This window comes from Leptosomus discolor, chromosome 7 (assembly GCF_034619465.1).
Source record: "Leptosomus discolor isolate bLepDis1 chromosome 7, bLepDis1.hap2, whole genome shotgun sequence".
NCBI lineage: Eukaryota > Metazoa > Chordata > Aves > Leptosomiformes > Leptosomidae > Leptosomus > Leptosomus discolor.
This window is the reverse complement of record NC_141397.1, coordinates 12353447-12379894: the sequence shown is the minus strand read 5'-3', so window position 1 is coordinate 12379894 and position 26448 is coordinate 12353447. Positions and strand designations below refer to the sequence as shown.

Genomic DNA, 26448 nt, shown 5'->3' with positions numbered 1-26448 from the left:
AGTCTAGGGATCTTAACAGCTACTTGCATTGTGCACATTTGCAAGTAAGCATCCTGAAACTGTGGTCTTAAATATAGCTGAATTTTAATTAAGCAATAAATATTAAAAGCTGATTTTTAGAACTGTTTTAGAAAATTTAGTAAGTATTAAAAGCCGATTTTTAGAACTGTTACGCATGTAAAGGTAGTTTTGGAAACAGTTTGCAGGAGGGTGCCTGCACAGTGTTTTGGGGTGCAATACTCACTGAAGTGAGGAGTGTGTGTGTAGTTAGAAGCATAGGATGGAGCCAGCACCTGAACGCTATCAAACGGACAGCCTGGGCATATTAACCGTTCCAGATTTGATGTGAGCACAGGATATGTTGTCGTTAACTGTTTTTTAAAACAAACAATTTTTGGCTTAAAGAAATCTTTACTTACAGAAGCTGCAGAAGCCGAACTTGGTACTGTTAATGAATGCTTCCCAGCAGTTCAGGAAAAACAGTAAGCTATTTGGAAAAGATTGCATGATATACTGATTTATATGTAAAAGTAGACTTGCTAAGTAGTTTCTTTTGTAATTTCTTTTAGCTAGAGTGAATGAGAAAAGTATCATTCTGAAAACACAGTGCTTAGTCATTTCAGAAAAAAATAAGTCCTCTCATTGAAATGAAGATCTGAATCCCCTCCTAAGCCTTTGTCCCTGGTCAAGTCCTTCCTCCATCCTGCCTGTCCCTTATCTGGCTTCTTCCAGACATTCCCAGATGACTCCTCTCCCGCACGTTAATCTGGTAGCATGCCTGTTGCTGTTTACGTAACTCCTTTTGTTCACGTGCGTTTTTCCTGTTCTTGTGTTTTAAGATGGTGGTGGTGATTCTAGAATGGAAAGTCCTAAGTCACCACAAGATACACAAGAAAGCTGGAACAGGAAAAGCGTGATTCGGGAGATGTTTCACAGAAATGCTGACTTCTGTTTTGCAGACTCGGAAATGACCGAGTGGAAAAAAGAGATACCTCAGCCTCTCTCCGATAGTTGTGGTCTGAAGGAGAAAAACCCAAGCTTCGATGATAGCTTTGAAAGTAGCAATAAGCCTTGGTCAGCAGCAAAAAACCCAAGACTTGAAAGTCGAAGACCGAACTCTGTCGTTCTTGAGTGTGTGGATGAAGATCCCGAAGAAGAGCAAAATGAAGAAGTAGATGATAAAGTCGGCGAAGTACTGAAACAAGGAAGTGGAAACTTGTGCTTAAATAGGCATGAAGGAAACTTAAGAGCAGCGGTTCACTCGAGTGCTGAAGTAAGTATAGAGGGACGATTCAATCACACGGGTATTTTCTAAGAGTAATATAGGTAAGAAATGAATGGTAAACTGGATTTCTGTTAGTACTTATTCTTCACATATATCCATCTTTTCATCATCCTCTTTTGACACTAGAAAATGTCTTCCCCCTAGCCAAAGCAGTTTCTTAGGTGTAGGAATAATATCGGGCAGTATTTTCCGTAATTTTTTTCTGTTGGTTACAGGAAAAAGAATAGGCAGTAGACTTTTTCTGGAATCAGTTAAATTTTTCTCAGTTGTAGGTACAGGTCTTGTCTGTGAAGATTTACTGCCATTTAGTAAAAGTCATGGTGCGATGGCTGAAAGTGAGCAAAGAAAAAGAGATTTGAATAAGATTGAGAGCAGGAAGCTAGTGATTTTCCTTGGAGCAAAGTAGGGGAAAAGAAGGAATATGTTCCAGAATGATGTAATTCAAATGAAGCTAGAGTTAGACGGACATGAGGAAGTGCTTCTGAGGGGCTTTGCAGAACCAGGGGTGAGACTTAGGGTATTAGGCATTGCTGTCTTCTCGTACAGATTTCCATGGAAAAACTGAAGGCCTTGTAAAACAAAGCTCAGGAAGGTTTCCCTTTTGTCTTTCACAAGAAAAGTATTTTTCAAGTTGTCAATGGATGGCAAAGAGCTGGTTTCTGCTCTTTGCATCTGTTTTGGTCAATCTCTTACAGGAAGAATCACTTGAATTGGAAGAAGAGGAGGAGAAGCAGGAGAAGAAGGATGCTGGTGAAGAGCTACAAACTGCAGTTGTTGAGGGTGTGAAAAAATCTGTTTGTAATGACAGCCGCCAAGTCTACAATGCTTCCAAAGACACTGCCGGTAAGAGAAATGGGTTAGCAAATACTGATCCCAGTTCTTCCTCTGAATATGAATGCACAGTAAGTGAACTGAAATGGTGATTGACTTCTGAGATAGCGAAGATTTCCTTTGCCTGTGAATCCTAGCCGGTCTTGGCAGAGAAGAAAAGCAGCTTTTGTTCCTTTTCATTCGTTCTTGAAGAACCTGAAATTGTGGTGTTGGATTCCAGACAGTGCTTTATGAAGCAAGTGCCATTCTTGCTTTTGTTGCTGTGTTTGCCCTGAAGCGATCTGAACAAAATGTGCAGATGGAAAAGAGGACTGGAGTGTCTTGTGTATGACAGTAGTATTCCCCTTTCTGGCCCTGCTGTGGGATTGAAAAGCTGTGGTTGCTCTTGGCTGAGGCCTGGGAAAGGTTTGAGTCAAGCTGAGAGAAAGCTGTTCTGTTCCAGTGCCTCCTCACCTTGTCCAGTTTTAAAGTGCAGGTCTTTGCAGTGCCACGCTTGTGCGTGCTCTACCAGCTCGGTCAGAGTTGGGCACTTTGTTACTCACCTCAGGTGTCAGAGCAGGAGGAGAAGGCCCCGTTTCTATTGCCTGTCTCCAAAGAGTAGCTTGGTGCGGTAGATGTCACCAGAGCATGTGTAGCTGCTGATGGAATGCTACACAGGGGGCCTGGCAGCACCTGCTGTATTTAAGTGTTGTGCCTATACATGCTCTTCTGTGTCTATGCATTTCACCCTAAGTGCATGTTTGGCATAGTGTAAGTAGTCAGAGCCCAGGCTGGGACCAGTAGTTGCCCTCTTCTGGGGTGGGTGCCCTCACCGGTCTCGGAGAAATGAAGATAGTCTAGTCCGGCCAGGAACCCAGTGAGACCGAGCCTTATGGCCGTGTGGTAGAGAGGAGATTTGGGTGTTAAGCCGCCGAGATAGAAAGGGCTTTTTAGCGTTTGGGGTGGGTGAGTGAGCCGTGAGCCTCTACTCTGTGTTTAAATGGCAACACTCAGGTGTCTGGCTTCTGGGAAGGTGCAGAGTAACAGCTGTCTGTCAAGAAAGATCTTTCCTGGTAGCACTACAAAAAGAGCATTGTTTTGGGGTGATTTTAGTGATGTTTGAGTGAAGACGTTTTGGATAGCATTTCTACGGTAGCTCCTGTGCAGTGGGAAGTGGTAGTAAATGCCAAATTCTGAAGCTGTAGGCCGGAGAGCAGGTGACCAAAACTCTGTATAGCACAGGACGGCAGCATGCTGGAGTCTCTTCCTGAATGTTACCCAGACATGTGTTGGGTGTTGCTTGCAGGTGTGTCAGCTGTTGTGTATCGCCGTCTTGTGCTGGAAAGGAGGCAAGAGGAGAGGGCGATGTACAGGCAATACCATGACGTGACTGGGTGTGAAGAAGCCCTTGAGTAACACTCGCTTCTTAGTTTGTCCTCAGCAACAGAAGCACTGTGCATCTTTTGGGTGCAGGGCTTGACTGATGGGGAAAAGTAGAGTGACATGTAAATATCCAATGTCTCACTTCCTCCCTGCTTTGTAGGTGCGCTGCCAGAAGTGGGACCAGAGGAAGAGGAAGATGCTGGATCTCCCTGGGATTCTGAGGTACTTTCTGTGAAGGACACTGGGATTCCCACCCGAGGGGGGCGGGGGGAGGGCAGGATGAAGATCCAGAAGCACTTGAGAGCTTGCCTTTGAATTGGGCCCTAGCGTGGATGAGGTTTGTTTCCTCTTTGCCTGCTTCTGCCAGGTTTGTCACTGGGACCCCTGGAAATACCTGTGCTCTAGGCCAGCTGTTCAGTTAGGATTGGGACGAAGCTAACGACCTGGGTCTCCCAGCAACTGGCCTTTGGGTTTGGTTTCTAGTATAGTACAGAAGCGGTGAAGTTCCTTGCTGCTTAAAATACTCTGAGCTTTTCACAGGGGCTGGCAGGACTGTTTGTGGCTTTTCCACCCTACAGCTCTATTCCGCTGACCTGGTCAGTGGTTGCCCTTAGGGTCTACAAACTAGACGGTGAGCTGCTTCTGAATCGATCCTCTCTAAATTTTGTAGGTGTACTTCAGCCCTTTTTGAAAGTCCTGTTGGACAGAGATAGCACACGTGCTGACTGCGTTTGCCCTTTCAGTTCTTTCTGTCTGTGGTAATGGGCTAGACTAAAAGGAGCAGGATCTGTAGCTAACCCCCTCTGGCTTCTCTTGTGAGGAACAATTAATCCTTCCTCACCCGTTCTTAAAAATAGAAGACTAAATTTTTTTTTTTTTTTTTTTTTCCAGTCGCCTTAGTTTCTGTAAGCTTTGCCTTGCTAGTCTTTGTTCCACCCAAATGGCCCTTGTGATTGAGGGTAGCGATGTGTTCGCTCACCGCTGCAGGATACATGCCTAGGGAAGCTGAGCACAAACTTGAACGTCCGGTTCAGGTTCAGTGCAAAAAATGGATCATCACAGACCTGCAGTTATTGGTTCACAAGCCACATCTTGAGTTACCATGTTAATTCTCTTTTGTGGCTGTCCAGTTTGTCAAGGTTTAGCAACATGACAGAATAGTTGAGATGTGAGGTTTCTGCCTAAGATCTGAAAACACATACGACTGCTGTGATTTTCCAGTATCCTGTGTCTTGATGTGTCCTTTCAAAGAGTCTTATCAAAGGTTATTGTAGCTCTAATGTACTCGATAGCACGCTATGCAATTGGCTTAGCAGGAGCTTTTTGCATAGAAATGAGTTGCAAATGCATTTGTACCAATTCTCATGCGTGTGTTTTAGGTTATAGAGATGGACACTGAAAGTCTGAGAAAAGCATCGTCTGGTGTGGTGCTCCCAGCTGCAGACAGACATGGAGCGTGCTCACAGATTGTTTCAGGGAAAGGTGACAATGGTAACTTCCTGGTGGACTCAGTGTTTGTCTCTAAGCATTTATAGGCTAAAGTGAACTTTGATCAGTGTAAGAATGCTGTTATCATGTGGGTGCGTGCTGTAGCAATGAAGCGCTTAGTCTTTGTTAATTAACACCAGTTACCACAGTGCTTGCTGGCCAGTTTGTCAAGGAAGTTGTCTTGTTTGCGTTACGTGTGTTCTTCGGATGCGTTTGTGTCGTTTTGGATTCAGGTCCTTGTTGCATAGTGATGAAAGCATATGTGGTTTGAGACGGACCTGTCCAAACATTTGACCAGTCCTGCATGATAATGCAGCAGAAGAAAGCTGTGATCTGGCTAAGCATTTTTTTTTCCCCTGGGTGAATTTTCTATAGCTTTCTGTTGTGCTTAGCCGAGGAGCTAAAATGTGACTAAAAGTGCAGGTTGTGTTGCTATTGATTCTTCTGCGTGTAGGTTGTGACACTCTTCAGCATAGGATGGCAGGGAAGTCTTGATACTGGAGTAGAACTCTTTTCTGAGGGATTTCTGCTTTAACAAATGGTTTGTCAGTCCTGCTTGTAGTATAGGTGCAACAGAATAGCTGAGGAAGCTCCAGTTTCAGTTTAGCAAGCTGAAAGCAAAACTTTACAAGCTCCTGGGAGCTTGTAAATCTACTCGTTGAGTAGTTGTCATGGAACTCTGCTTTGTATGATTCTGATTTTAAAATCAGTGTGAAAAGAGGGTAAAAGGTGTTTATGGTAATCTTTCTAAGGCAATTCCGTACTGCTAGACAACCAAGTCTATGGAAATCAAATATTGTTTGGTTTTTAATGATTCTTTTTTTAAAAAATATAAAAGCTTTGCTCCGGAGCCACTCCTCATAACATTTCGTATACCTCTTTCATGAGAGGACTCAAACTGTAAGATGACTACAGCAGAGGATTTGAGAAATACAGGTGGGCCAGTAGATTGTGTGGGTCTGGAAATGATTTAATGTTGGACAAAAATTTTTTAAAAAAAAGAACACGTATTTGGAACTATGCTGTAAATGCAGATGACAACCAAAGAGCATTTGTTTCTTTTGTTTCCTTGCAAGCTAAACCAGAACAATCTGATGAGAACTAGCTTGATTTTACCTCGTTGAATGACACGCGTATGGAGTTTCTGTGCCTGCACCCATGCTTTCTCTGTCCCGTCGACAGAAAGGAAAATACAAAATGCATTGCACCCTTGTAGGGTAATCACAGTCATCGTGCTGTCGGACTGCTTTGTGATCATTCATTCAGCAGACCAGCTTTGCCTTTTGAAGGAATCCTTTTGGAAAGCAGGATTTGGCTCCTGAAAAGGACTAACTATTTTGATCTTGTTCTGTTACAAGCATGACCTAGTTGCCTCACGTGAATTGTCTTAGTTCTGTGATTATTATTTTTTAAATCCAGGGGGAAGGATGGGAAGTCTGCATTGTCCGTTTCTTGTATACTGATACAAATGCTGTATGATGAGGGAACTGAACGTTAGGTATCATAGTCTCGGTGAAATAATGCTTGCAGCTAATGCTTAGTTGTAGAAACTAGTCATGTTGAATGGAGTAAAAGGTACCTTCAATTAAATAAAGTAACGCCTCCCAAACCATTTTTCGCCTCCAGGCTTTTTGGAGAAACCCACCAGTTCCCAGGTAAGCCTGTCAGACTGACCACTTGTTCTGCTCATGAAATAAACAGTATGTAGTTACTTTGCATTTGTTTTTTTGTCGTTGGATTGTGTCTTTCATAGCCGAAGTCTCCCAACTCTGTTTTGGAAATGGACGAAACCTCCCCTAAAAAAGGGCAGCAGAAATCAGGTAATGTTCGCTTCATGTGGTTCTGGGTTTAGTTTCATACTCTGTCTGGATGGGAGTATTTAATAACGCATCTGATGGCCTTGATTTGCAGATCTGTTGGAGGAATTTGGTTTAGGAGATGCAGACGATATCGAAGGTATTCGTAACAGTCTCTTTGTAGTGTTCTTTTGTGGACCGACCATTGTACTTGCCCATTTTTTCCTAATATTAAATTAATGGTTCTAGCAAGGTGTTCTGGGAGCAGAAGATCTTCTGAAATACGCCTGTCTGCATGTGTGTGCTCCCTCCTCTAGTCTGCCATTCAACACTGTAAATACTCTTCCATGACGTAGGCTTCCTCCACCATACCTTTTCAGGCAGTCCTGAAGTTGGCTTGCTTTCCAGTTTCTGATTACTTGCCTGCCTTTTCTCTACCTGTCTGGCAGTTGTTTTGAACCATGTAGCAAACACATTCCTCTGAGGCTTCTCTTCTTCTTTCATGGAGACTGACCAGCAGGTTCAGAGGTAGGGGAAGGAAGTGGGGAAGAGAGACAAGGTGGAAGGAAATGACAGTGTCAGCATGTTGTCAGGAAGTCTCTTCTCTGTGGAAACAAGGCTAAAAGTGAGGATATATGGCCTTAATGGTTTTTTTAGTTTCTTTGTTCCAAGGTTTATTGATTTGCATATTTGTTAATGAGATGAGAAACAGTTCCCCGTTCAGGTTTTGGAGTTTCTACAATCAGCTATTTGAAATAGAGACCGGAGAGAGGTAAACAGAGACATAGGCAAGTAAGTGAACTTGAAACTTCTAAGTATAGAATACAAATAGTTCCAAGTGCTTTGGCATCCTTGTGTTGGGGAAAATCATTGTTCTTTTGACAATAATAGAGAGTAAACTTCTCTCTAGGAAAAATATCGCTCTCCTCCTCTTGCTCTGCTCTTCTCTTCTCTCTCACGGATTGGCAATGGGCAAGCAACAACAGCCGTTTATGTTGCAGTGATAGTATTTTTGTGAGATGCACAGAGGCTTGTTAAAAGTTGCTCAGTTAAAACACGAGTTTTGGGTTTGTCTGTATTGCACAGTAGTGAGAAGCGTAGCCCTGTAGTGGACCAGCACGTTGTAATATTACAAACACAGAAAGGAAAGAGTGCCTTTTCATAGCTCCGTTCATGTCAGCTATTTCTCCCGTGTGCCTTTATTCATTTGTGTCCTGTAGTATTTTACCTGTGGGTTATCTTGAAGATCAGGTGTTGGGAAATACATGCCAAAATTTCTTTCAAACTTTATGTTTGGACTTGGGTTTAGGCAAATTAGGTTGCTTCAGGAAAGCGTGGTGATTCCTGTGGCACAAATATTTCTAACTGTAAAAGGGTTGAATGCCGTCCTTCACAAGTTTATTTTGTAAATCTGGAAAATAGGTACAGTATCTTGCCCAATGAAATGTTGAACGAGAGGTGACATTTCCCATTCTATTTACTTTGTTACTGACTCATAGTAATAACTTCTTAAAATCTGGTTTGGGGTCCAAATTAAGTAATGGTGTTCTCATGTTTCCTGTATAGAAGAGTAGCTGCTTTGCACTGTAATCTGCAAAAAGTCATTCCGTCAGGCAATTTATGAGGAGGGAAATCTTAGAAGAGAGAGGAGAGGTAAAGGCTAATTGGAAAGAACACAAAGTCTTCTTTTTATGCTGGGTGGCAAACAGGCAGAGTAAAAGGTGGGGGGTTTGCATCTTTTGTATGCACGGGGATTTCTGTTTGTTTGTGTGCTAAAAGTGAAAAAGTCTTGAGAGCGAGGAGTCCTCCCTCTCTCACAATGTTGACAGAAGCCAGTAATACAAAAAATAGACCGTGAATGACTGATCCAAGAAGAGTGCCTGGAAAAATAATTACTGACTGGAGTTACTGACACCACGAGAGCTGGAATTTTGCAGATGGAGGAATGTTGTTGCCTTCCATCTTTCCTGCCTTTTTCCTCGTTCCGTGCAGATCATACAGAAATTTCAGGGTTGATTAAACTCTGTGGCAAAGAAATCTTATGGCTTCAAAGATCCTAGAATCTTGTCTAAAGACTGAAACTTCAGACTCACATAGGTGCTACTGAAAACTTTACTCTTGACCATGGGCAAGACTGATAGGAGTTTGTGTTGCTGTTGATTCTAGCAGTATGGCACCAAATGTTAAAGTCTCTGGAGTGTGAAACAGAGTCCAAACCATTAAGGCACCTACGTACTCTGAACAGAGAATGTGAATTGCATGTTTAGAGGGCCAGGACAGAACTCTGGGTGCTGGCAGGTCTGCTTTTATCCAGCTTTCAGGCAGATGCATTCGACTGGAAACGTTTATTCGTTGTGTGTCTTGCAGCATTCTTCAAGAAAGGTGTCACAGCTCTCCTCCCTCCACAAAATACTCGGTCTGTCTCTTAGCCAAGATTGTGATGTCCATGTTACATGGTGGGAGTGATCAGGTGTATGAAGTTGCGTGCCTGTTGCAGTTTGTGACCTGAATGAACATTGAGGAAGTGACAGAAGAAATCTGGTTAGCACACCTTTCTAGAAACGGTGTAGAAGCAGTCCCATCTATCTGAGAGATTGACCACCCCCTGCTGCGCTTGGGGTGGAGAGACTTCTAGGAGCAATAGAAACTCCGAGCGGGCTGGTGTGTCTAGACTCTTCTCATTCTGGCAGATACTGTTACCACGCAAGAGGCTTATGTGCAAATTGCCAATGCGCTGGGTGACTGTCTGTGCCGAGTTCTGCTCTCTTGAGTTCTTTTCCTTCTGTTTTCTGAAGGGATGTTGCAAATCGGTGTGACATCTATGCAGATACTTCTCTTGGATTCCATCAGGCTCCAGTGCTTCCGGGAGATGGAGAGTGATTACCTTGAAGAGCCTCCGTCTCTGATTACAGATGCCACCCTTGAGCTGCTGAGGCTTGTTTCTTTCTGAATGCTTTGTATTTCAGTGTTCAGTGTAGCTTCCACGCAAAAAATGACAATGAGTTGCTGCTTTTAAGTGGCATCTGGGACTATTTAAAGTCCACTTCTCAGATGTAACAGAGGTTCAAGGTAAGCATCCTGTAATGGGGAGCCCAGACTGACTGACTGCTTCGGAGGAGTTTGCAACCTGTGCGATACTACTTAGAAATTATGAGAGAGGAAAGGGTGGAATCCGGTTTTCAACAGTACAAGTGAAACGTCCAGATCGTGGGTTGTTTCTCAACATTTCACAAGCCCGTCTCTCCTTCAGTGTCCCATCCGTGTCTTCTGCAAGACGTGAGGCAGCAGCACTTTGACTGAAATGCTCAGTCCAGACCCCTGTCTAGAAACAGATTGGTTTCATGCATGGATTAAAGCTGGGGCATTAAAGATTTCAAGCCTGTGATTTTGTTTGTGATCTTCTGTGTGCAAGACATAGGGAAACTAAACTTGCTGGAGGAATGTAGCTAGTTACTGCACGGCAGACAGTTTGTCAGAGAGAGGGCATGCACCTTTAAGAAACAGGAATGGTTTATTTGTGACCACTGACAGTGATTTGCAGCAAAATTTCTTTATACGTGAAAAAGTAGAATGCCCGGGAAGAAAGGAATTCACACAGATGCATCTTAGGTCTGTACCATGATCAGTCTCTCTTTAGGATCTCACAGATTTGAGGAGATGTGTTATTTTGTGTCAAGTTTTTTCTCACAAATATGATGATTACAGATGCGCTCTAGGTGTGAATTAGTAGTATCGAGTCATGCTGGTTATAAAAATATGTGTTTTTCACCGTAGATGAGTACTCAGGATCTACCTTTCCTACGTCATCATCAGCTGAAAAAGATGACATCGAGGATGCCATTGAAAACTGTGAGGTGCAGGTAGGTAAAACCAAGTATTTTGAATTAGTCTGAATTGGTAAATTGTGTTATACGGTAAGGTAAAGAAAACTTATCTAAAGGGAGAGTCCTGTAGAGGCAGTTTGTATTATAGTCCAAAGTAAAGCTGGATACCATCTTCTTACGGTGGGGTAAAACCCTTGTCACTGTGTTGGATACTTGCTGTTATACTGATTTGTTTCCAGTTTGTTTGCTTAAATTTTGACCTGTGTTTTTCCTTTTGTGTAGGGCTGAGAAACAGGGCAGTCAAATGCATTTTTTTTCCCCTATGCAAAACGCACGTTCAAGTGACGTGGGAGATTTGTCTAAACTATGCTGATCTGTGTGATTAAACGTGCCTGGTCTTCCTCTTTGTAAGAGAAAGATTGAAGAAAAAACCTTGACATTTGGTGACCTTTCTGATGCTTTCCCTGCGTCTGTAAAATACGTGCTGGTTTGTCCGTGTTACTAAGTGTTTGAAAAGGCGTTTTTTCAGGGGCCACTCTAAAAGGGAATAAGGCAGGCATCCTGTTTGTGTTGGGCATACAGGACAGGGCTGGATAGAGGGGTCTAGAGTCTTCTGTAACAGCTCGAGGGACAGTGGAGCAGATTATTTCCACCCCACGCGTCGGCATCGTGAAAGAGGGGCGTGCTTAATTTGAGCAGGCAGAGCACAGAACTTGAGCCTGTTGGAAGGCAGGAGTAGTTGGGCGATGCAGGTGGGAATGGAGAGGCTGAGACAGATGGTGGCTGGCTGAGGTGCTCCTTCCCCGTTGAGAAAGGACGAAATTTTGCCGAAAGAGAAAAGGGCCCGAGTAACGGGAAAAGAGAGCAAGGAGTTGGATGGTCGTAGCCCATTGGGACACCAAGGCTGCAGGCCCTATTTAGAAGGGGCCACAAGTTAAGGAGGCCTGTGGAGAGGGAACATGTTGGGAGGAGTGTGACACGTAAGAGGAGCAGTCAGAACTGTTGAGGAACAGAGCACGGGGTCAGCGATGTGAGGAGACTGGGTTGCAAGCTTGGGTTGCCGATTTTTGGGATAAGGGAAGGAATGGGCAGGTTTCCCTAATAAATGCTGTTGTTTGGAGCTTGGAATGGAACTTGGTATCTCTGAGTCTTGGGTGAAGAAACAGTCCTAGCTTAGCCAGTTCTCCTTGTGGTGGACAGTAAAAACTTGTCATGTTCATTCGCATTGTGTTAGCAGAGCTGGCTAATACAATGTGAATGACCGTGAGGGGAGTGTAAAATGCCAGGCGGATGATGGAGGAAGGAGCCTGGGAAAATGTAGGCAGTTGTAATGAAGAATGGTATTAAAGCAATAAAAGGTGAAGAAATAAATTGCTTTGTGACAAATGCCACCACTTGCAGAAAGCAGGCAGGCTAAAAGGTAAAAGCAACCCTAGTGTCCAGATGAATCTGATCCGAGCAGAACTGTTGTGTCTCAAGTAAGACCTTCTGTTTTTAAGAAAATGATGATCCAGTGAACCTTTAACTTAGTATTCCTTGATTTTTATGATAAAAATTGCTTTCAAAACGTCTTCTTTCTCTTATTTCGGTTACACGATAGGATGAGTTTGCAACAGAAACTGCCTAGGTTGACTATAACTTCCTTTTTCTTGGTGATCTCTCTTGTCTGTACCGGTTTACTTAAGGATAAACACATTTTAGAAACTACCCACTTGATAGAAAAAGCAGCACGTGAAAACCAAGACTGACAAAGCAGAAATTTCACATCAGGAAGCCCTAGCAGAAAATGAGGACTCACACAGTGCTGACAAGCGGTTAAGCCCAAAACCTTGGGAAGAAAGCTATGAAAGAATGTGGGTTGAAAAAGAGAAAAGGGAATTGAAAACAAATGTTCAAAACATTACAGCAGAGCTGAAGCAGCTGTTTGGTGAAATTAATGAAACTGGGAGAACTACTTCCGCTGTGGAAGAAGTGTCAGAAGATGGCTTGAGTGAAGAATTGACGTAGCTTAAAAACAAGTATTTTGGATGACGTTAATAATCTTCCTAAAATAAGACGTGTTTCTACAAGTGCTGAAAATGCACTTGTTATAACAGAAAGTAAGCTTGGGAGAGCCTCTGCATTTAATGATGATGTTCCCAAGGAGTGCCTTATTGACAGTAACAAAATAAGAGAAAGAGAAATTGTCAGTCTTTTTGCAAATGCTCAGCAATCGTGTGGCATGCTGAAAAGGAACCTTGATGAAGAACTGAAACGAGGTATGGAAAGATTTAAGAGTAAGGTAGGAATGCTGCAAGTAGTATTCCTGGCTTTGGAGCAAGAGAAGGTACAGCTGCAAAAAGAGGTAGAAGTTCACCTGCTACTCCTTATTCTGTAGTCTTTCTCCATATGAAAGGTCCTGTTCACTTTAGCTATTCCTCATTAAGGGAAGATGCTTTGTGCAGCTTGTGTTTTCTTCTAATGGAAATATATTAATTAGGAATAAAGAGAGCAGTGGAGACTTTATCCTTTTCCCCATTATGTAATTCGAAGGTTTTTGGAAAACACAGAATGCATTATAGTTCCAGTTTAACAATAAGTGGCACTCGGTTCCGGTGTAAGTAGTTACCACTTCATTGCCATAAAAAGAAATGCACACAATTACATCTGTTGTGATTCTGAATCAAAGAATGAGAATGGCTTCTGCACAGGGTCTTGACTAATCTGTTCATTTGCTGTGATTTCTGCATGGTGTGTCTTCATTGCCCTTCACTAGAATTCCCGCTTGCTGTGAAACCATCCCTGCTTGTGGCTTTGGGATCTTCCCCCCGCCCCCCTCCCCTCCCCTCCCCTCCCCTTAAGGAAGCAGTAGCGCAGCACAGTTCCACTTGCTTCTTCCTGTGCTTTTACAGCTGGCATTGGACAGTCCTTCTAACTCTGTCCGGACAATCTGGAACTCTTTGGGTTTTTTGTTGTTCATGTTTTAAGATGCACTGTTGTTTTCTTTCTAAAGGCTATGTTTTTGTTATCTTTTTTAATCACGAGGGGTTTCAAAGTTCTTCCAATGACTTCACATGTGGTAGTGCGATTTGGTGGAAATGCTTCTCTATATGAATTCCCTCATTTTTTTCATGACGTGATTTCAGAGGTCAACTCTGAATGATTTGATCTTCGATATGATGTTTCTCTTTTCTAGGAATACTGAGAAATGTGTGGCGCTTAACTTTCTTTTTGTAGGTCGAGAAGGAAAAAAGTGAACAAAGATGTTTCAAAACGCAGGCGGTAGCAAAACAGGAAGATCTTGATAAACTAAATAGACCGTCAGGCAACGTTACTAATCAGCAAGTGAAACAAAAGCCTACTGGGAGGGAGGATGTCTGCTTGAAAATGGAGACCGAAAACTCTCTAGCAGAAAAAGACAAAAGGAGCTTTTCGTCTGAGGAGAGATCAAAATTGATTCAATTGCCGATGAAAGGGTAAGCTAAGGAAATAATCTCAAATTCTTGTTTGTAGTACTATGTAAATCTCTTTTAGGTTTTCTAATATTGTAGTAGTTGGAGTAGTTTCCCCAGTGCTGAAAACCATCCTGAGTAGTCCACTGCTTCTCAAACATTTAAGAGAAATAGGTTTTTTTAGAAAAAACTAAGCTTATAATGGAGGTTCAAATTTATTGCCTGCTTTAAAAAAGAAGGGGGGGAGGGGGGGGGGAAAGAAGAGGGAAACCAAATCCCTGTGGATTTCCTTGTCCATACCCAGGAAATACACTTCTTCAAAAACAGACTTGAAGACCGGAGAAACCCAGGTATTTTTGTAGGAAATGGCCATCCAGAAAAGAACTTGCAGTTCACTTTGCTTCCTCCCTTTTCTAGGTGATTTTAGTGATCACCATGCAGTTGGTGTTTCCATTAAGTTCAGATCCTCTTTGTCAGGAAAAGGGGAAATCTCAAAACCAATCTCAAAAGCTTGAGGAAGCCACAGATATTTTCCTGTCCCTCAAAGCAGGAGACTTTTTCCTGTCTGTCCTTCAGGAGAGTCTCTGCTCTAAAGAATTCCTCTAATGGGGGTATTAGATGTGTTCCAGCTTACCAGAATCCACCTCCGATTCCACATCCTCCCCTGATTCCTAGGGGAAAGTTTTTTTAAATACTTGGCCATCTTCCAGGATCTTTCGAGTCAAGTCTGTGTTTTGTAATACATATTTTTAATCTCAGTCAGTTTTGGACATCACATATATAAAGCATGTCTGTTTCACAGAAATATTTATGTAAAGCTACTCAATTGGTGGGGTTTTTTGTGGTGTTTTTTCTTTTCTTTCTGTTCAATGTAGTAAATTTGCCCTGAATGCCAAAATTGCAAAGAAAACAAAAAGACAGACTTCTCTGGGCAACCTGTTCCAGTGTCTCACCACTCTCACAATAAAGATCGGGCCCACCTCTCCAGCCTGTCCCAGTCCCTGTGGATGGCACCCCTTCTCTCCAGCGTGTCAACCGCACCACACAGCTTGGTGTCGTTGGCAAAGTTGCTGAGGGCGCACTCAATCCCACTGTCGGTGTTGCCGACAAAGATGTTAAACAGAACCGGTCCCAATACCCACCCCTGAGGCATGCCACTTGTCACTGGTCTCCACTTGGACACTGGGCCACTGACCGTGACTCTCCCAGTGTGACCATCTAGGCAATTCCTGATCCACCGAGTGCTCAATCCATCAAATCCATGTCTCTCCAGTTGAGAGTCAAGGATGTCATGCGGGACAGTGCTGAATGCTAAGAATTATAGAAGTGTGCAGACTACTGTGCATTTACCTGTGTAAACGTACCTACAAATAAATCATCAATCACTCAGCGGCTTATTTCCCTGTCTTGTGCGACTGATACCATGGTTAATGGAATGAAGTTAGAATTCTATAAAGGGTAAAAATTACAGTAAAAATATGAACTCTGAAAACATTTATGAACATTTCTGTGGTTTGTCCTTGCAAGTTCATAATGTGGAATATCTAATTTTTATAGCAGTGCTTTATTTTCTCAAATATTCTGTTAAATCCTAGATCTACTGTGAAACGAGAAGAGGAAAAGAGTCTCAGAGTGGAAATGCTGTATGAGAAAGCAAGAGAAAAACTAAGAAGGAAAGAAGATGCGTATTGTAAAGACATAGAGGAGAAACAGCAACTTGAGTTACCCTCAAGGGTTTCCGAGATGGAGTTGTTAACACTGAGAAAGCTCAAAACCCAGGTATATTAAATAATGAGTTAAAGGCTTGTATTCTTATTGGCTGATTCTTTTCAATGGCATCGTATTCCAGTATGCCTAAAGAAGGAGGTACTTTGTTCATGGAAGAAGCATTGGATAACTATTGCCAAATTTTGAGGGTAGTTGAGAACAGTTGGTTCACCAGTGGTCTGGGGTTTTTGGTGGTCAGGTGGGTTTTTTTCTTTGCCAGATCATGCCAAGGCTACTGCATTCCAGGGATGATGAAGTTGTACAGCTTAGAGAAAGGATCCGTGTTAAGAAGATAATTGACAACTGATAGAAGATGAAAGATGGCATGAGAAGGAAAATACCCTTTTTTAGCCCTGTTTCTTACCAGAGTTGTAACAGGGCTAAATTAACCTCCAAGGGAATGTTTTAAAGCATCCACATATGATAAAACACAGTTATTTTCAAAGCTTTATACTTGAGATATTTTAAGTAGTTTCATTATTTGGTTGCTGTCTTAAAAAAAAAAAAAAAAAGGCGTTGTGTCTGTGGGATGTTCGTTTGCTCTCTAAGGGTATGTTACACTTGCGCTGTGTGTGTACATTGTACACGTGCACGGGTTCATACAGTAGCTTATGTATTACCTGAAATTTCACTCTCCTCTTTGAAGCCACGCTTCAGTGTGAGAAATGTTAAAACGCCGTTTGATGCTGAAGTGGTTTTGTAGATTCATTTCCCAACTGGCTATTTATTCCTGTTCCCTGTCATTCAGGAATCCGACACTGAGAGAGAAAAGGACCTGTTGCACAAAAACCAGTTACTACAAGATGAGATTGCTATGCTAAGGCTAGAACTTGATCAAGTAAGACTTAGGCACCAGGAGGAAGAAGGAGAATATTTAGAGGAAAATGAGGCCTTGAAAGAAAAAAATGAAGATCTCAAAAAGGAACTTAAACTGAAAGAGGAAGCCTTAACACAAACAGTTTTTCAGTACGACGGACAGCTGAACTTACTAAAGACGGAATCTGCGGTGCTGGCTTCCAAACTTGAGGAGACGAAAGAAAGCAAAGACAGACTAGAGACAGAAATGGAATCATTTCGTTCCCGCCTGAACATTGCTGTGCAAGAACTTGAACGTCACCAGTCATCGAAAACTGACTTTGAACGAACATTTCAGAGAGAACGTGATGAACGACTTCGCTTGCAAGACAAGCTCCATCACGACCTCTCTGATATGCAAGAAACCAACAAGAGCTTGTCTCAGCAGCTGAGTAAAGCTGAAAGCAAAGCTAATAGTCTAGAAAACGAGCTTCTCCAGTTAAAACAAACACTCAGGGAAAAAACATTGATCTTAGAAATGACACAAAAGGAATTAAGTCAAGCCCAGGCTCAGGCAAAGCAACGAGATCACGCTCGACAACTTGAGAAAGATCAAGTGAGCAAATTTGTACTAAAGCAGGAATCCATGCAGGAGCGATTGGCCCAGCTCCAGAGCGAAAACCTTTTGCTTCGTCAGCAACTGGAAGATGTGCAGAACCAGGGGATCATCAAAGAGAAAGCAGTGCGCGATGTGCAGGACCGGTTTAATGATATGTTCAACAAACTCAGAACTGATACTGAAAAGCAAGTTTGCCTAGTGGAAGAGAGAAACAAGGAATTAAATGCCAAGTGTACTGCTTTGAGAGAACAAGTCTTTAAATCTGAGATGGACAAAGTAGAAAGAGAGGTAGCGTATCCACTTTGAAAGCCTTTAAATTGTTCTTTCTGTTCTGGAAATTATTTTGTGTTCGAAACATACTAGGTATAGGTTATATGCGTGGAACCAAGGAATGCTGATTTGTTCTGGTTTGTTGTGTTTCTCTTGGCTTTGTGGAAGGTTTTGACAAAAAGGGTGCTACTGCTCAGACTTGAGCAAAGAACAGAGAAAAGATATCCAAGTCTAAGCTTTGATCAAGAAAGGTGATTCTTCTGTAGAGCTTCTTTCATCTCTTTTCCTTAGTCCAGTATATGCCCTTTAGAATGGTTTTTGTATTTCATGGGTTTTACGTATGTATTGCACTGATGACACAAATAAGAGTGGTATAAAAGGAAGAACCATCCAATATGCAAGGGCTGAGAAACGAAGATGCAGGCAAGTGAAGTGTTGGGGGATGCTTTTTAAGCTCCTACGGAGAAAAAAACATGGCTTCTCCATAAGTTACTATCAAAATCGAAGGGTATTAGTAGTGTGCAGGTGTTAATTTATGTATGTGTTTTGGGGGTCTACGGGGCCTGCCTGTTCCTCGTGAAGTTCATTTCAGACACTGACCTAAGCTTTCTCTTCTCTGTTTTGTCATGTGTAGCCATATTTAAATGTGTTCTTTCTTTGTGGCTCTGTGAAAGACTAATTAGCAGGACTGAAGGCTAATGCGGAAATCAGTTAAACTCTCTTTCTGCAGATTCACACCACACATCAGTATGAACCATGCTCTTATGCAGAACACCGGCATAATTTTATGTTGCTCAAACATGCATGAACCAATGTTGCTCCCATTTCTGTAGGTAGATGGCTTCTGTCAAGAAAAAGGGAGGAAGAGAATAAAGGCGGGGGTAGTGAGGAATAGGTAGCAGTTGAAAAAGCTATAGGTAATGGGAGAATGCATTATTATGTAAGTTCCTAGGATTAGGTAGGGTCTTCTCTAATGATGAAGTTCTCTACCAGTTCCAGGTAGAGCAATGATTTAAAAGTTGCCTTATGCGTTTTCTCTGCTCTTCCTTTACTTTCTGGCAAATAAGTATTTAGACACGGGTAGAAGGTTTGTCTCCCTTGATGATTTGATTTGAATAGTGATTTAAAATTACATTTCCTCCTTCGTAGCAAATCCAGACTCTTTGAGTGCGGTAAATACCTGCATGTGTCAGATAAGCACCTTATTCTTCACTTGCCAATAGCTGCAGTCAAACTATGGCTCTTACATCGCAACAGATTGCTTTGGGTTTGGGTAGAAAAAAATACATGACTGCGGTGTGTGCTTGTGTATTGTTCTGAAAAGAATAATACTTGAGCCTTTTTGATTTATTAGGAAACAAAAGTCTTCATGAAGAGCTGTTGATAGTTTGGAGCTGCTCAGCTGAGAAAGTGGAAGTCATTGTCTGTGCAGATGCCTGCTGGTGGCAGGCAAAATTTCATACCTTTGAGTTCAATCCAATGACAAGGCTAATTGTATAATCAAGTAGGTTAAAGTAAAGGCATCGTTCTTGTTCTTACAGCTTTTTTTCATGTGCTTTTAACGGTTTCATTAGGGCATGGTCAGACAGCTGCAGCAGGAGCTTGCCGATGCTCTTCAAAAGCAATCTGTGTCAGAAGCCTCGCTTAAAGTTACCACACGCTACCGCAGTGACCTGGAGGAAGAAAAGCTGCGCTTGCAAAAGGAATTGGAAAAGGTTAAAACTAAGGTACATAATGTTTGTAACTGTAGAAAGAAATCTAAGCGTGGCTGTTGAAAGTAGGAGTGAATGTTTTCGTAAAATCGTCGGAAAAAACCTCACCAGGATAGATTTAATGATGGGTGAGTGAATCTCACTGTTTTAGAAACTTGGTGTCCATGTCCTTGATGTGAGGACACTATGTCCTTACTTGGACAAAGGTTTGTATTTCCGAAGGTGCTTTGCAAATTAAATGGATGTTTCTGTAGTTTATGTCATTTGGTTTGGCCAAGTAGGTTCTCTGATTTCTGAAGAACAGTAGAAATACTGGACTGCTGCATTTGAGCTTTTTTATGCTGCCTCCACGTCCCTCCCACTCCCCCAAGTACCACGTTGTCCATTCTGAGTGCTTCTGTAACGTACTCTGTGTATGCGTATATATATATATATATATATATACACACCCACCCCACCCCTTTTTTTCCCCCTCTTCTTTGGCCCTGCTATTGTCTGGCATCCTTAAGCAGCCATCTTGCAAGTGCACTGTAAGCTCTTTTCTGAGGCGGGAACCGCCTTTTGCAGCGTCCTTACAAATACTGAGGTCAGGGGCCTCTGCGATCTGAAATAGCATCATCTTTAATCCCATTATGAGGGAGCTGTGAAGTGATTTTAGGACAAGGATGAACTTTTTTCGTTCATGTTTTCATGGAGGAGAAAATAAGTGGGTAGAAAAGCGTGTGACGAGTCACCAGAAGGCTAGGAGGGGCAGTGTCACTGCTTAGAAGTGTCCTGTAGGAAATCAGCAGAGGGATGGGAGAGGCCAGTATAAAAGATGATGAAGTACATAGTTTGGGTTCGTTTGCTAGTAGAAGTGGGGTTGGAGTATCTTTGAAATGATTAGTTCTTTGGGTAGAGGGTATGTGCAGATATTTGCGGTGCTTGAATGCTTCAGCAGCAGTTGACTCCTCTATAGAAAAGCTCACCTGACTGATGTGGATTCTTACTGTGATTTTACAGCTGCAGGAGTTGGAAGAGCAGCGTCTTCAGTCTGAGCATTATGTTCGGGACTTGGAGACTGCCTTGGCTAATAAGGAAAGAGAAGAAAGAGCTTCTTCCCAGAAACTGCAGGACCTCCTGTCGGTGTCTTCTGCGAATAATACTACTATTAAACAGCTGGAAGAACATGTGCAACGGTAAGAGAGTAACACAGTGAAGCAAAGTCTCTATGTCACTTTCTGGGATTGTGTGGAAACAACAGGATAGCCTTGTTGCATCGCAGCAGGTTGATACACGGTTTTGAAAGATGCTTTTGGTTTAGAATGATAGAATCATGAGGTTGGAATAGACCTCTGAGGTCATCAAGTCCAACCGTTGACCTAATACCACCATTCCCACTAAATTTAGATCGTGTTATTTCATGCTGTTCTTTCAGAATTGATGCTCTGGTGGTAATAAGAGCTGTATTTCTTTTTAAGCCTTGACATTGAAAACGCCAGACTGGAAGCTACAGTCCAGCAACAAAGCAGTAGGATCGAAGCCCTTCAGAGAGACCTGCAAGCCTCTGCCTCAGTAAGCTGCTCATAAACTTCCCTTTTTGTGAGCTCCTGAGCCTAGTTGCCTGTACCTATGGGGAAATGTTAAGAGGAGGTGTTCCTGGAGAGCCTAGAGGAGCTCAGTTCCTTTGTTCTGCTGAATAGAGGCTGCTCGGAAAGCAGCCTGGTCCATTCCCCAGCTTTCTGGTGTTGAGAGTTTTCCCATGCTACTTTAGCAAGTCCTACTTAATGCTCTAGAAGGTGAGGATTTGACACTGATACGCTGGTGTAACTATTGTCTGCTTTAGACCGGTTGTGACATCAGGTGCTGCTTCAGACACTTGTTGCAATGTGTATCATTAAAGATATTCATCCGAGTTAACTCATGGAAATTCCACAGGAGATATTGATGCCAAGCACTGTGTGGTGGAGCCCTGGCTGGCATCATCAGACTTGGAACAAAAGTGATAGTCCCCAGAGCTGCTGCTGTGCAGGATTGCTTTTCCTTTGGCCACTTGGTGTGTGTGTGTGCTTTTATGAACCAGTGAAGAGAAGCGCCTGTGATAGCACTTCCAGAACTCAGTGCGAGCCTTGGAATTTCACACTGCCCCTACCCAGTGGTTAATTTTAGCTCAGATAAGGTGCTTTCATCTGTGGCCTGTATGAAGCAAAGTATTTTTGTATTGAAACTGGTGAACTAGAGTTCTTGTACCACTGTAGTTTTTTAATTAGTGCTAAAGAGATTGTGAAAATAACTACATGTGAAAGTTGAACTTTTTGATGTGCTGATCTTGACAAGAGAAGAGGGAAGGCAGTCATGATGCTGGTCCTTTTCCTGTGGTTAAAAGGGCATGGTTTTCAAATGTACTGCGGATGGGAAAAGCTACTCCTGCCTGTTTTCATTGAAGATTCTTTGTATCCCCTGTGGTGTTCTCTCTCCCTGAAGTAAACAGCAGAGGTGGTGATTGCTAACAATTTCACAGTGGTATCAAACTGAGGCCGTTTTGATCATTGGTGCTGGGTGTAAATACTATAGGAATAGAGGTGACGAGGCGTATGTAATATTTATTTTTGGTAATGAGGTGTAAACTTCAGTCTGGAAAGTCAGAGAGTGTCTTCTTGCTTCTTTTTATGCTTCTGTAGGTTCATAACCGCCTGGAAGACTTGATAACTGGCTTAGGGACAAGACAGGCAGCTGCAGAGGACCACCACCAGCAGCAGGTATACAAATGGCTTCTGTGAATGACTGTCCTAGACTTTGAATTTTTCGTGTGCAGGTAATTGATGAAAAGCTCAGGTGGACTGTGTAGGCACAGTTCAGCTGACACATACCCTTCTGATTTTAGGGCAAGGCCCCCTTCAAGGAAAAAGGCTGTAAATTTCCTCTTTCCCCCGCTGCTGTGTTTTTTATCTGTGGTGTGGTGTGAAAGATACTTGTGTTCATCAGCGCGATTTGTCAGAAGAATTCTCTCACCCATCCCACTGCGGGGAGTGAGCAACTGGCTCTGTGGTGCTCCGCTGCCTACTAGGGTTAACCCACGGCAGATGGTGGAGAGGATGGATGTTGAGGGCAGCAGGGAGGTCTGTGATTGAAAGCTGAGAGAGGAGACTGGACTTGGGAGATCCATGTTACCTTTGCAGTTTTGTCACAGTTTGCCCTTGACACCATGTTGGCTTCCATTGTAAGACCCAGCGTTTCATCTACTCTGTAAGGGCGACAACTTTCTGTAGATCAGTAGACGTCCTTTTTTTTTTCTTCTTCTTTTTTTTACAGAATGCCACTAAAAGCGGCGAGTCATCTTGCTTTCTTTATACTTGAACTGAATCAGCAAGTTCTGTTCCACTCAAGTGCATCTATTAGGCAAACCTTTGTCCCTTTGGATAGAAACATAAAGAGCATTGCCAATTTGAAAACATTTTCTTGCTCTCAGGAGATGTAGAGCTGGTACAGAAGCAGTGAGGGGAGGGCAGTTTCTGCGGTGGGTGCTAGAGGAGTGATTTTTATTATGCAGTACATATCATTAGGAACGCCGGAGCACCTTTGGAAGAAAGTTGCAGGGTGATTTTGTGTGTGCGTGTGCATGTCGTCTTAGCCCCCAAAGCTGTAACCTCACCTTGGCACTGTAGAGTGTTCTTTCTTTCCAGCAGCTTCAATTGCTCGTCTTGGTTGTGTTTCCCAAGGTGTGTTTTACACTCCGCCTTAACCTTAACCCTAGATCTTGCATGGGTGAGGAGAGCTTAGGCCTGTTTCAATTTCAGTTACTGCTGTCACTTGCAGCGTTGTCTTTCTGGTCACCTCAATTTTTTCTTTTGCCACTGTTGCTTTCACAGATGCAAAAGCAGAAAGTGCTGGCTCTGACACCAAAGGACTCGCACAGCACGTGGGAAGAGCAGTTGAAGTCAAGATCTTACCTGCAAGAGTGTGTTGCTCAGCTTGACAAGGAAATGGCTGAACTCTTGGAACGGGTGAGACCACAACATTCTCCAGACACCGAACCAATACCCAGGAGAACCGTGTCCACCTTTTTGTGGGGTTCTTGCGTCCTTGGCTTTTTCTGTTACCCCTGCTGTTCAGGCGCTGAGTACCTTGTCCTTTGGGGGTCATCCAGGAAGCGAGTAAAAGCTAGCTGGGTCTCTTTGTGTAAGTTCTGGAGTGGTTCTGTTGGGCGGGGCTCCCAGTGTGGTTTGCTATCAGTTGAGCACATGGAGCAATGCTGCAGTTCACCAGTTCTTTCCTTGCTGCCAGCTCTGCTCTGGTTTGGCCGAGAAAACACCCAGAGGAGTAACAACATGTGAATAAGTACGTACCCACAAAGAAGAGATGGAGGTAATGGCAGAGGGGAGTAAACCATTAAAGAATTCCAAAAGATCAAATTCCCCCACAAGCCCCTGCCTGCTGGTCGTTGAAGATCCCACGAAAGCTTTAAATGGACTTGGGCTTTCCCATGCTGTGTGTACCTACGTAACCTCTGCTATGAGCTGAGGAACTGCTGAAAGTGTTGTCCAGCCTCTTTTCCACCTTTTTGCCTTGAAGCATTAGAAGAGGGTGGCCTTTGCTTTAGTGGGGGCATCTGTTGTTAGGTACTGGCCTGTTTGATGGGAAATCTGCAATGATTAAACGTTCCCAGGAATTCTGTCCCTTGCTGTTCTGTGGAACTTGGCAAACAGAGAGAGATGTGCTGCAGCTGCTCTGTGGAGAACACCAGATGCACATACTGCACGTAGAAACTGTTCCTATGGGGGGTGTCATGTGTCTTTTCTATTTTGAAAGTGTGAGAGTGAAAGAAAGAAAGTGAAGAAGCTGGAAGAGTTGAAATGCACAGTGGAACTGCATCTGGACCAAGAAATGAAAAGAAACATCGAACTGCAGAACGACTGTAAGAGGTAGGGCTGTTTAGCATGGTGCACAGGTATCCCTAAGTAGAAGTCAAGCTTGCCTGAACTTTGGTGTAAAAATAGGTGTACGTAACTGTTTGTGAGTGAATTCAAGCCCCCTGTTAGTTCTTGCAAGATGCTTCTGTACACGTGCCTGTAGTTTCCAAGAGCTGCCAAAAGAACTGCAAATGCAAATTGCCCTCCGGTTTTCCTGGAAGGGAAGTCTGCCTCTTATTCCTCTTTTGAGGTGAAAGTTGCACCCCCCGAGGGATTTGTGGCACGGGAGTGCTGGTTTTTCTCAGTAAATCCTGGTCTATCAAGCACATTAAAGACAAAGCCAGCCATGTCTGTGCTCTTTCCATGAGAGTCTGTGAAAAAGGCCCGTTGTTCCTTTGCCTCATGGTTTTCTTGACTAATTTACTGTGCAGGATGAAGAGGCTTCTGAACAGAGCTATGAAGAAACTAAGAGTGTATGAGGAGAGAGAGTCCCAGCTTAATTTGCAGGGAGAAGTGAAGAATGGGTATTCTGAAACGGTCAATGAAGTTGATAGATTAAGAACAAAGGTGAGCACTGGTTTGTTTGGGGTTTTTTGGTGGTGGTGTTTCTTCTTTTGAAACCTGTGTTATTCTTTCCCTATACTGCTTTTCATGTAGATTTTATTTTTTTTCATGGCTGTATTTTGGAATTCATTGACTTTTCTTGATGCTCCTTCTACTGTTACGGTAGTAGATGACTGTACCTAATAGCGACGTAGTTACCATCATGGGTAAAGATGAAAACGTTTTGAGCAAAGCCGTATCTGCAAGGGCACATCAAGGGTAAGCTGTTCTGTAGAGGAAGGGTGAGCCAAGCATCACAGCAAGGCTGGCAGGGTCCGTGACCTGGCGGGCCAGGGAGCAGTCCCACATGCCCTCACCAAGAAGAGCAGAACAGGTCTGGTGACAGTCAGCGGGGTCCGCCAAGAGTGCGGATCGCCAGGCCCGTCCATGGGGCCGGGCAGGCCTGCAGTCCTACCACGACATCACGCCCATGGGGGAGGGCTGGGGCTGAGAGCACTGAGGCCCGCCACAGGCCTGGCTGCAGCTGGAGGCTGTGGCAGCATCTTCGACGTCTGACAGATGAGTTCCTTCTCTGGAAGAGAGGGAAGTAACGCCACCGTAACTCGAACAACTGGAGGAAGTTGGCTCTGCCCAAGAGCCCCCCTTGAGCCCTGTCTTAGGCACAAGTTCACCAGGAGGCAGTTCAGGTTTTGCTTTTCCAAACAGTGTTGTTGCTTCCCAGGGCACGATGCGTTGAGGTGATGCAGAAAAAAAATCTGCAATTTATTGCTCACTAGTAGCTGTCACAGCCCGTCTTTCCCTTGTCATGGGGACCCAGCAGCAGACTTCCCAGAAGTGCTTTTGAGGGGGCTCTGGCTGTTTTAGCAGCATGTAACCTTTTATCTGCTTCTCCGCTCGTTACTCGGATTTGTTGCTAAAGCAGCCACGTTTCAGAGCTACGTTTGTTTTTAGAAGGTATTGCAGAATGGGTCGACTGCCTTTGCGGCAGCTCATTTTCAGTCCAAAAGTTGGTAGTGTTTTTGTGTTTCTGTTGGAACAGTTATTTCGAATCTCAGGGAAGTGCATTACATTTAGGCAGTTTCAAATAAGTGTAAAGTTTCTACTTTCTGTTAGAGACTCTTTTCAAGTCTTTACTACGCTAGTTCCTCCACTATTTTTTTTTTCTTTTAATAAACGACAGGACATCATGTTTTATGTTCAGTAAGTATAGAAAAGCTATGTTTCTGGAGTGAGGAAGAGGAAGATGGAGCTGAGGTTGACCATTGGGATCTATTGGTTTTAATTCTGAGTCAGCAGACAACAAATACAGTCTCCATGGCCAACCCCTTTACGGATTTTCACAGAATTTACTAATATTAAATCCCTCTGAGTTCCTTTTTCTTTTTTTTTGCTGTCTACAGGTTGGTGAACTTTCCCAGCAACTGGAGACAGAGTGTAAAAAGCGCAAGCAGGTAGAAGCACAAAATCAGGATTTGCGAGAACAGTTGTCCACCATGCATGGGAAACAGGAAAAACTGGAGAAGAGCAAATGCCAGCTGAAAGAAGAGGTGGCTAACCTCAAACATCATCTGGAGACTAACATGGTGGATCGCAGCCAGATAGAACAATATAAAAGAGAGATGGAAGAACGAGCTGGCCAAGAAATAAGACAAAAACTACAAGAAGTCAATCTATTTTTGCAGGTAGGTGGGTTTCTCACTTGTGTTTGTAGTCTCCATTACACACTTGGTTATTTTTTTAGTATTTTATTTTTCATTGCTGATGATGGTGGGGAGGCACAGTTGCCTCACTGAGTAAAGGCAGGTCCTTGAAATT

The 26448-nt window shown here is 43.2% G+C and overlaps 1 protein-coding gene across 1 annotated transcript in view; it reads left to right on the top strand.

The window, feature by feature from the left end:
* The window catches only part of LOC147415078 (uncharacterized), a 43859-nt gene that overhangs the window by 9388 nt on the left and 8023 nt on the right, over positions 1 to 26448 (top strand). Inside the window, 23 exon segments of the mRNA XM_086468522.1 lie at positions 840 to 1277; positions 2003 to 2128; positions 3639 to 3700; positions 4858 to 4969; positions 6593 to 6621; positions 6720 to 6786; positions 6878 to 6922; positions 10537 to 10622; positions 12272 to 12328; positions 12330 to 12589; positions 12591 to 12930; positions 13803 to 14009; positions 14891 to 14935; positions 15045 to 15110; positions 16533 to 17486; positions 19043 to 19195; positions 20183 to 20358; positions 20641 to 20734; positions 21841 to 21918; positions 23029 to 23163; positions 23969 to 24081; positions 24501 to 24636; positions 26034 to 26315. Of these exon segments, the coding sequence (XP_086324648.1) occupies positions 840 to 1277; positions 2003 to 2128; positions 3639 to 3700; positions 4858 to 4969; positions 6593 to 6621; positions 6720 to 6786; positions 6878 to 6922; positions 10537 to 10622; positions 12272 to 12328; positions 12330 to 12589; positions 12591 to 12930; positions 13803 to 14009; positions 14891 to 14935; positions 15045 to 15110; positions 16533 to 17486; positions 19043 to 19195; positions 20183 to 20358; positions 20641 to 20734; positions 21841 to 21918; positions 23029 to 23163; positions 23969 to 24081; positions 24501 to 24636; positions 26034 to 26315 (4061 nt within the window).